Source organism: Schistocerca gregaria, chromosome 5, assembly GCF_023897955.1.
Source record: "Schistocerca gregaria isolate iqSchGreg1 chromosome 5, iqSchGreg1.2, whole genome shotgun sequence".
NCBI classification, from domain to species: Eukaryota; Metazoa; Arthropoda; class Insecta; order Orthoptera; family Acrididae; genus Schistocerca; species Schistocerca gregaria.
In genome coordinates, this window is record NC_064924.1 from 320,189,696 (window position 1) to 320,201,411 (window position 11,716).

The 11,716-nt window shown below is 39.6% G+C and overlaps 1 protein-coding gene across 1 annotated transcript in view; it reads left to right on the forward strand.

Moving 5' to 3' along the window:
* LOC126271956 (unconventional myosin-Ie-like) overlaps window positions 1-11,716 on the forward strand; it is a 379,140-nt gene that overhangs the window by 363,040 nt on the left and 4,384 nt on the right. The window contains exon 24 of the mRNA XM_049974395.1: window positions 11,706-11,716. This exon is cut by the window's right edge and continues 4,384 nt beyond it. Coding sequence (XP_049830352.1) covers window positions 11,706-11,716 — 11 coding nt within the window. The remainder of the gene's footprint in view (window positions 1-11,705) is intronic.

The window sequence follows — 11,716 nt, forward strand, 5'->3', positions numbered from 1 at the left end:
GGATAAGGAGGTTGTCGAACTGGTATGTCATTCTTCAGCCTAATCCTGTATTGTATTTGGCTTGTCATTCCTAACTTGTTGGTCAGCATTTCTGGAAAATGCTCTAAAACCTGCAAGAATGACTCCCTGTGCTGATTATCAAGATGACTCCTATCATAGTTCTCTGTGCTACCACTCATGAAATAAATCGGAACTGACACCTGACATGAACAAAAAGCAATGCACTCTTCAGGCCGGAATTTGAAAAATAGAACAAGTTCTAGGACAGCCAACACTAACCTGGCCTTAGCCATAAAATCACAGTCCAGAAGTATATCCACAGCCAATTTCCTGACCACCAAGAATTGAAACGGCCAAGTAAAATTTCCTATGCCCACACTAACCACACACTCCCCCACTATCTCCAACTTTTGTCCGTTGACTGAGCGACAAACTCAGGATGACTTACACAGGGGACCTAAGCGACATAATGTGCAAAATTCCAAAAACCACTGATAGTCCACTGCTGATAAGGCACTACCCGAATCCAGGAGAGCATAGACAGATTTGTGGTTCAGGTGGGCACACACAAAAGGCAGCTAAGTGCCCATAGCTTCCAGTATTCAGCAAAAATGCTTCAGAATCCTAACCTGCATATTTGTACCCTCCTTCACCATCAACTGTTATTTTCCTTCTTCCGAGCATATGGGCAGTGACGCACAGGGTGACCTTCCTGGCGACAACAAAAACATACTTTTGGCTTGGAAATTATTGGTTGCACCACTTCACTCTGGAGTAAACGACAATTCAGTTGTCGATGGCTAATTTGAGAGCTCACCCACTGACTATCTGCATATGACAGCTTCCCAATATCTGATACTAATACACTAAGTTTGCCCAAGGTGGTAGGTTTCTTGGTAAACGTCATCCGCAACTTATCTTCAGGTCTAATTCCCCCCAAAATGATTTTGACCACGTGTGTTTCTGACACCTGTAGCTCCAGAGCTAGGATGGACATTTGCACACTTTCGACGAATTTAGTGAAGGGCTCATTGTCCCTCTGTACCCACCAATAATGCTTATGTTGTAAGTTATGCAATAAATGAGGGGACACCTTAGCAATTACCTGCTTATGTAGTTCCCTCGACACATTTCCTTCCTGCAAAATTTAAGCAATAACTTGACTGAGGGTCCCATCACTAATTGAGTATAGTAGTTGGACAACCTGATCGTGGGGCAACTTCAAGGTATCAGCATGGAGTTCGAATTTGACAGAAAACCACAACAACTGTTTAATTTCCGTAATCAATTCCATTGATAATCTATTTATTCCCTTTAGCAAGATTCCCATGGGGTGAGGCCAGTTAGCAAAACTTGAATGCATGCATACTGACAATCTACTTTCCCCTTGTATTATCGATTCCTGTATGCCCTGCACAACTGAATCGTGTTGCCCTCTCTCATTTGTAGCCTGCTCAACATCCAATAGATTCGACATCGCCCTCAACGCAAAAAACTGATCCTGAAATTGCTGTGCCTCCTACACTTGCTCTTTAGTAAGCTGAATCTCACTCAAATCTGTATTGTTCCACTTCCAAAGTGCTAGTTGTGCTTGAAGAAGTGCAAGCTCTTTAGCAGTTGATGCAATATTCTCAAAAAACTCAACCTGCTAATTCAAAGAGGACAATAAAGTAAAAGCAAAACTAAAGGCATCTCCTACAACACCGATGAATTGTGGAGAAATTACCACCAGGTTTTCCAAGGACGCCTTTACCTGTATCAGTAATTCAGGCAGGCATGCCTGCCTTGCCTGTCTTTCTGCGCGTATGCGCTTTGTATTCTAACTGTTCGCGCTTCAGTAGCACTAGACCTGGACAATGTCGTGCTTCCATATCAGCTTATAACCTGAAAAGAATAAAAACTCCTAATAAAACAAGTATGTAAAATTTTAATAATAGCCAAATCCTAATATAACGGGTACCCAACAAATTTGTTATTACTAACCAAGTCCTGATGAAACAAGTACTTAAAAGCTTTAATAGAATTTAGAGAAAGGGTGCCCTATAATGCCCCCTACCCAGGTTACAAATGATTGCAGTCATGCTCGGCTACCATTTGGCATGGCCCCGCAGGCGTTAGCAGGGGTAAATGCCGAGGAAAACATCAGACAATGCCTGAAGGCCAATGCTTTGAATATGTGGAAGTTGTCGGGGACATGGACAGGCAACATTTATCTAATAGAAGGTTTTCTTTACCTTTAAAATCTTACAACTTTATTAACTTAGTGAACATTCGTTATCATGAACAACAAGATCCTCAATATAGTTTGTTAATGAAAGGTCCGGAAATATTATTTTGAAAGACTAAAGAAAAGCTCTCAGAATCAATTTACAATGCTTAAAACTCAAAATCCCTTTCCAAGCAAAGGAAAAAATAGAAATTGCATAATGCGAGGTTAAATACTTGGTTCTAATGCCACATGGCAATACCAAAATTTTTGTAGATATCACCTGTGACGTCTAAAGGCAATACAATATTGACCACAAAATTTTTAATTGGAACAACTTAAATGGAATAAAATCTGATTATTGTGAACTTACATTCAAACGCCGTAGCCACTACGATGTGCACTGTATCACAAAATATTTTACTTTCCTTTAAACACTTTACACCATAAACTTCCCTACATGTGATTCATACTACACCCAATGAATTATGACAAATAATTAAGCATAGACATTATAATGAACCAGGTATGTAATCCTTTCCTCTCAAATAAATAAAAGAAAAACAGAAATCAACTCTTAATCTTAGTGATTACATCCATTAAAAAAATATACAATACATGTCTTTTGATCTCCTCATGGTCACGCGCTGTTGTGCACTGTGCTCTCCATCAGGATCACATGCGGTATGGGAAAGATTTTGTACAATGTACAAAACGTTAACAGGGTGCAACCAACTTACACAAATTGCTTACTGGGAATATACGTCGATGTGGATGTGACCCACAAATCTTAAAATGGGTGAGGGAGTAGATGCAGTACTACTGAACACTTTGACTATATCGCACTGCACCAGACAGCAGTATGGTTGGGTAGATAAGAGACAAATCAACAACTGTTTGCAAGACAACCTCAGCAAGGCAGTAAGAAAATATTTGAGACTTTAAACTCTTGGGAGGACCACACCAAACCACAGAATGACATCCCAAACTAAATTATGAAAGTACTATTAGCAATTTCACCACGACAAGTAGAACTGTAAAATACCATTAGAAGTGAACAGCAAATTAACACGATTCATACACGTCTGACTGAAAAGCTCCACAGTCAATTTTTCCCTTACTACAAACACTTAACAGTACCTTCCAAAATTCACTCGTAGACACTACCAGAGTATCAGTTACTCATTATAACTGTAGATAACAGAGTTTAACATGCTGGGGCCAGCTTAGATTCCTTACATAAATACATACATACATACATGCATTGATCCTTGTTCCATATATCATGAATATGATATTTCGTACTGATGTTGCACATGTTAGTTTAACATAAGTTCTCTTTACAAAAAAGAATTAATTAATTGATTAATTAAGGTTTTTTAAAAAACAGTTACTAAGTCATATCTAAGAATTAATCTACTGAGTAGAAGGAGTTGTCATTCAGAAATTATTTTAATTTGCTTTTAAATGTTGATTGGCTATGTGTCAGACTTTTAATACTATTTGGCAAATGACCAAAGATTTTTTTGTGGCAGCATAATTCACCCCTTTCTGTGCCAAAGTGAGATTTAGTTCCAGAATAGTGTATATCATCCTTTCTTCTAGTGTTGTAGCTGTGCACCTTGCCGTTACTTTTGAATTGGGAAGGGTTACTAATGACAAGTTTCGTAAGTGAATATATGTATTGCGAAGGTACTGTGAATGTCCTGAGTTCCTTAGATAAATGTCTGCAAAGTGATCTTGGGTGGGCTCCAGCTATTATTCTGATTACACACTTTTGTGCAATGAATACTTTCTCTCTTAATTACGAATTGCCCCAAAATATGATGCCATATGGAAGCAGTGAATGAAAATAGGCATAGTAGGCTACTTTACTGATATGTTTATCACCAAAATTTGCAATAACGCTAATAGCAAAAGTAGCTGAACATAACCGTTTCAGCAGATCATCGATATGTTTCTTCCAATTCAATTTCTCATCAATGCACACACCCAGAAATTTTGAGTATTCTGCCTTAGCAACAGACTTCCGTTCATAGCCTCTATTTATCAATGGTTTTATGCCATTTACTGTACATAATTGTATAAAATAATTGCAAAGAACCACTTAATAATTTTCTGAAAGACTTTATTTGCAAATTTCTTCACCTGATTCTTTCTTCTACATGACTACTCTGCAATTCACATTTAAGGGCTTGGCAGAGGGTTCATCGAACCACAATCATACTATCTCTCTACTATTCCACTCCCGAACAGCGAGCGGGAAAAACGAACACCTAAACCTTTCTGTTCGAGCTCTGATTTCTCTTATTTTATTTTGATGATCATTCCTACCTATGTAGGTTGGGCTCAACAAAATATTTTCGCATTCGGAAGAGAAAGTTGGTGACTGAAATTTCGTAAAAAGCTCTCACCGCGACGAAAAACGTCTATGCTGTAATGACTTCCATCCCAACTCGTGTATCATATCTGCCACACTCTCTCCTCTATAACGCGATAATACAAAACGAGCTGCCCTTCTTTGCACCCTCTCGATGTCCTCCGTCAATCCCACCTGATAAGGATCCCACACCGCGCAGCAATATTCTAACAGAGGACGAACGAGTGTAGTGTAAGCTGTCTCTTTAGTGGACTTGTTGCATCTTCTAAGTGTCCTGCCAATGAAACGCAACCTTTGGCTCGCCTTCCCGACAATATTATCTATGTGGTCCTTCCAACTGAAGTTGTTCGTAATTTTAACACCCAGGTACTTAGTTGAATTGACAGCCTTGAGAATTGTACTATTTATCGAGTAATCGAATTCCAACGGAGTTCTTTTGGAACTCATGTGGATCATCTCACACTTTTCGTTATTTAGCGTCAACTGCCACCTGACACACCATACAGCAATCTTTTCTAAATCGCTTTGCAGCTGATACTGGTCTTCGGATGACCTTACTAGACGGTAAATTACAGCATCATCTGCAAACAGTCTAAGAGAACTGCTCAGATTGTCACCCAGGTCATTTATATAGATCAGGAACAGTAGAGGTCCCAGGACGCTTCCCTGGGGAACACCTGATATCACTTCAGTTTTACTCGATGATTTGCCGTCTATTACTACGAACTGCGACCTTCCTGACAGGAAATCACGAATCCAGTCGCACAACTGAGACGATACCCCATAGCTCCGCAGCTTGATTAGAAGTCGCTTGTGAGGAACGGTGTCAAAAGCTTTCCGGAAATCTAGAAATACGGAATCAACTTGAGATCCCCTGTCGATAGCGGCCATTACTTCGTGCGAATAAAGAGCTAGCTGCGTTGCACAAGAGCGATGTTTTCTGAAGCCATGCTGATTACGTGTCAATAGATCGTTCTCTTCGAGGTGATTCATAATGTTTGAATACAGTATATGCTCCAAAACCCTACTGCAAACCGACGTCAATGATATAGGTCTGTAGTTAAATGGATTACTCCTACTACCCTTCTTGAACACTGGTGCGACCTGCGCAATTTTCCAATCTGTAGGTACAGATCTATCGGTGAGCGAGCGGTTGTATATGAGTGCTAAGTAGGGAGCTATAGTATCAGCGTAATCTGAAAGGAACCTAATCGGTATACAATCTGGACCTGAAGACTTGCCCGTATCAAGCGATTTGAGTTGCTTCGCAACCCCTAAGGTATCTACTTCTAAGAAACTCATGCTAGCAGCTGTTCGTGTTTCAAATTCTGGAATATTCCATTCGTCTTCCCTGGTGAAGGAATTTCGGAAAACTGCGTTCAATAACTCCGCTTTAGCGGCACAGTCGTCGATAACAGTACCATCGGCACAGCGCAGCGTAGGTATTGACTGCGTCTTGCCGCTTGTGTACTTTACATACGACCAGAATTTCTTTGGATTTTCTACCAAATTTCTTGGGTGTGATTACTATACTTGTATCTTCAGCAAAAACAACTAGCTTTGTGTCTTCATGAATACAGAGTCACAAATCGTTGATATATATTAAGAACAATAAAGGACCCAAGACTGAACCCAGTGGGACACCATTCTTGATACCTCCTCAGTTAGAGGACTCTGCTGCTTTTTGCAGACTATCTGTACCGTTAATTTCAACCTTCTGCATTATTCTGGTTAAGTATGAATTAAACCATTTGTGCACTGCCCCCCTCATACCACAATACTTAAGCTTATCTAGAAGAATTTCGTTATTCACACAATCAAAAGCCTTTTAGAGATAACAAAATATCCCAATGGGTGATATTTGGTTATTCATCGCTTTTAATATTTGATCAGTGAACGCACATATAGCATTTTCTGTTGAAAAGCCTTTCTGAAAACCAAATTGACATTCTGTTAGTACTTCATGTTTACAAACATGTGATGCTACTCTTGAGTACATTACTTTTTGAAGAATTTTGGATAAAGGTGTCAGAAGTGAGATTGGGCAGTAGTTGTTAGCATCAGATCCATCACCTTTTTATGCTATAAGACAAGCAATGATTCGGTCCTTCAATTGATTCCACCTTCGGTCCAAACAGTTATTTAGTTTAAAGCAGCTAAACAGATGACAATGCCGATATCAATGTTAGCCTCCCAAGATGCGCTCTAACTGGAGACTGCAGTACCAAAGCAAAGCTTACACCACTCATAAGTCTGATATATGCGCCACCTACGTGCACCACTTTAGAATTATGATGTTAGGTTCATACACCAAACTTGCCGTAATTCTTCGTTGGAATCCAAGGGCAGAACCAGGAAATCACTTTTCAGCCCTTGCATGACCACACGATATCACCATCGGGAAAACACTGGCCCTGCACACTAGGATCTTTGAGCCCACGGTGTTCTGTCCCCAACCAACAGCTTCTGCAGTGCCCACTGACAAAGCGGACTTGCCCTCCAACACCGACGACACTCCTCACACACAGTTCTGAGTTAACTCACAGCAAGCTTCTTCTTCCTCCTTCTGTCCACCTCCCAGTGTGTGGGAAGCCAACTCCCAAAAGATATGTGATGGCCAGAGACTCCAATCCGATCTCGATATTGACACCATGGGGAATATTGAGAAGGCGGGTGGTTTTTAAAAAAAAAAAAATAAATAAATAAATAGCGAGCTGTACCGGCTCACCGTCAGTCACAGCAAATGTTCACCTGAAATGATGAACCCTCTAATACAATTGCCAACAGATACAGAACAAGCTGAATGTAATACTGGAAAATTCTGTTATCTCTTAACAAGTCGTTTTCAACAGCACATAGTCCAACTCCATTGATCCTTTATCCCGCGTCCGGCCATCCTGATTTAGGTTTTCCATGATTTCCCTAAATCGCTCCAGGCAAATGCCGGGATGGTTCCTTTGAAAGGGCACGGCCGACATCCTTCCCTGTCCTTCCCTAATCCGATGAGACTGATGACCTCAATGTCTGGTCTCCTCTCCAAAACAACCCATCGGACTGATCCTTTATGGCCAGCATTTCTGTTAGTCTATCCAGTGGTTTCTTAGCCTGTTGTTTTGGCACATCTTTCAGAACTCTATTTCTGCAACAACAGTTCCTCTCACATTTTCCTAGAAAGCACACCCCTAATGCTATGCTTGCAGAAAACTTGTGTACGGTACAACCACCTACAATATGCTGACAGGTAGTTCCACTTATTTCCCTCATTGTAAAGCTAATAACAGATGGAATTCTTTTCACAATGCTAGACTTTCTTGTACCATTGCTCACCTAAAGCTACTTCCTGGTGCCTTGCAGCACTGTACCAAGTGACTTAAAAAAGGCTTCTAAGTGTTATTGTCTGCAGCTAACAGTCTTGTCCATCAAGATAAACAAACCTTGAAACAGTATTTCACTGGTGATAGCTTCCTCCAGGTGGAACAATGTTCCCCTGACTTCTCCTGTACGTTGATGAAGGTGAGCTTTAGCATGATACTTAAACAGAAAGACTAATGTTTTGGTTACACTGTACCCTTTACCTGCATTACACCCATCACGCACAATGAAGTGCAGCTGTGTTGTAAGCAGCTTCCCTCTGCACCAGCAACCTGTGCTTTCTACCACTCTGGAAGCCTGTGATCTAGCACTCGCATTACCATAACCTTTTAAATAAATGTATCTGTGCCACTTCATTCCATACCCGCAATATCTGCAACAATGTCAATCTTATCAACAGCTTCTTGTGCATCCCCTGCTGTATCTAGAATAAAATTAGCTCCTGCAATTCCACTCTGCTTGTCACAAAGAAGATAGACACATGTACTTCCGGCTCAGACTTCATGGCCTCTAAACAACACCCATTACCATCCATTGTGGCAGATACTAGTGCACTACTGTCACCCATGTTACTATCTGCACACTTATTTACTTCAGTACAGCCCACACTTACTTCATCCAGCACACACTTACTTTGTCCAGCATGTAGATGATTCAAACTCCCCAGAAACAAGATCTTGGACCTGGTAATTCTACATCACTACCCTTAAATTCTACAACATTAGTACTTTGTGCATCAATAATACTTACTCTTTTGACTACTTCTTCCTTACTTTTTACTCCTGTGCAAGTTGTACCCTTTTTCTTTCTTTAAAGCCTGTCCAACATCCTCATATTCCTTTCCAGCAGAAGCCTGTTTTCAGCTAACCACTCGTCCGATTCCATCTTCCTCTTCTCTGCATGCTGTGCACAAAGTTGTGTTTCGTTCCGCATTCTTGATTTCATCAGACAAATATGCATTGTCTGCTTGCAGCTGAGTCATTTGGATTGCAAAAATTTCCAATGTTTCATCCAGGGTAGCCCGTCCAGGGTGTTGCAAATATGGCTGACCCTCTACTAATTAAAGAAAAAAAATGCTGCCCATGCTTAAATGTACATAAGCCATCTGTTCAAAACAAAGCACATTGCCCATTCTAAATGACATTCCCTACAGTTCTTAGACCCTGATATTGTGGGGATTTTGCTCAATCAGTAAGAATGTGCTAAGTCCATAGTTGTATACTTAGAACCAACAGTAGTCCTGGTGTGGTTAAGGCAAAATCTTGTGGTGCCCACTTGCAGAAGCATGCTGCCCCATTGCCCAGCATAGACCTCCCTTTGGAGTTGGTGCTGTCAGACTGAGATGCCTTTGACTAGAAATACTGGGTACTTATGAGATGTAATCAGAAAGTAATGAGATTTGTTGTTGTTACCTGCTTATGATCTTCAGAAGTCCGTATAATCAAAGGGGAGCAATACATTAAGAGTTAAGATTCTTGTTAGTCTTCAAGAGGCTGGTAATCTCTTTCTCAACCTTGGTCGTTGAGTCAGCATTGAGCCTGCGATACGCTGAATCAGATAGCTAACTCTACATCTTTTGAATGTAATCCTTTGTGTTCCACACAACCATGGCTTTGCCCTTTTCCACAGCTAAGATAAAAATTTCAGGAGACTGGTAGAACCTGACCACTAGGAAGATTAGTTCAGGTTTCATAGAAACATAGGAACATGTAAGGCAGTGTGAGCTACCACAGAATATGGACAGAAGTAAGCAACCCTACATTTGTATATTTAGAGAAAGCTTTTGAGAATATAGTGTGGAATACACTGTGAAATTCTGAAGGTAGCAGGGATAAAATACAGGGAGTGAAAGGTTATATACAAGCTGGAAATAAAGCAAACTGAAACTCTCAGAAGCAAAGAACATCAGATTGGGGCAATTATTCAGAAGAGAACAAGGCAGAGTTGTGTCATGTTCTCCACATTGTACAATCTGTACACAGAACAAGCTGTAAAGGAGAATTGGAAAATTAATTGATGTTCAGATACAAGTGATGATAAGAACTTCAAGATGTGCCGATGACGTTTTAGTTCTGTCAGAGATGGTAAGAAACAGAAAATCACTTAAAATGGAATAGGTAGTATCACGATAAAAAAGTGTAACACAAGTGTCAACAAAATTAAAATAATGATAAATGAAATGTAGATGAATTAAATCAGGTGATGCTGGGGGGGGGGGGGGAGATTATATTTGGAAATAAGACACTATAAGTAATAGATGAGGTTTACTATTTGGGCAGAAAAATAACTTGTGATGGCCAATCAAGAAAATATAGAAAATGCAAAGTAGCAGTAACAAGGAAAACATATCAAAAAAATAAGAATTTGTTTGAATACAAATTCAAGTATTAGGATGTCTATCCTAATAGTATTTGTCTGAAGTGCATCTACGTAAGCAAGCAAAACGTGGATAATAAACTGCGTAGACAAGAGCAGAATATGATGATTTTTAAATGTAGTACTAGAGGAGAATGCTGGAGATTAGATTGGTAGATTGGATAATTAATGAAGAGAAATTGAATTGAATTAAAGAGGAAACTGTGTTATCACTTGACTTTACTGAAAGAGGGTTCTGGTTGATACGGAGATATTCTGAGGCCACAAGGAATAGTCATCTGGTCACGTGTGCAAGTGTCTGCATTTGTGCGTGAGTGGGTGGAGGGGAGGGGGAGAATCTGTGCAGGAGGCTAAAGTGTGACCTTCGTAATACAGTTTAAGTGAGTGTAGGTTGCAGTAGTTATGCAGAAGTGAATAGGGTAGTGTGGCATGATGAGCTTCATTTACTATAGTTGACCAGCTCTAACCAGAGCTTAAAAGTAGACTTCAATAATAATACAGCATAATTCTTCACATTTCCATCCAAATACTAAAATGATGCATTGAGAATTAGAAGATCAAATTAAAGTTTACTTGGAGCATTATTAGTTGTGAAATGAATTAACTTAGTAAGTTAAATGATGACTGTTGTTTATATGTTAAGTAAGTTGCAAATTTAATCATGTGCATCAGTATTTGTTTATATCGTGTATTTATTTTTTTCTGGTCTCATTTCCGAGCCTAACTGGAGTGTAGTTTGTAAAATAAAGCAAAATTTATCCATACATGAATCTAACACCTTGCACTACTCTAGTTGAAGTGGTCTCTGCTATTCCTTAAGCATGAGTTTATTCAGATAATGAAATGGCTGACAGCATTTCTTGAATTCCTTAAAGTGTTTATTAGTAATTCTGCCTACAGTTGCATTACTTATTTTAAAGGAATAGTTTCCAACCTTACAGATGTATTTTCAAGCTTGGCCTACTGAGGCTGCATTGACTGTGCCTGTTCTTAATAATAAACATCAAAGTGGCAACACATACTTCATACAAATGTTTGCAGAATGAATGCTACAACCCACACATAGCTCTTACCAAGTCAAAATCCAAAATTTTGACTTGTTAAGAGGCATGTGTGGATTGTGACATTCAGTCTACAAACATTTATAAAGTACATGTTGCCACTTTGATGTTTATTAATAAGAACAAGCACAGTCAGTGCAGCCTCAGTAGGTCAGGCTTAAAAATGAAGGTGTGAGGTTCAAAATTAGTCACCTAACATCAATACTACAGTTCTTGACAGAATCGTTAATAAATGCTGGAAGGAATTTAATAAAGTTGCTGGTTCTCTGTCAAGAAAATGTTGAAACTGAAGAATTGTTTGAATTTTCAGTTGATGGAGGT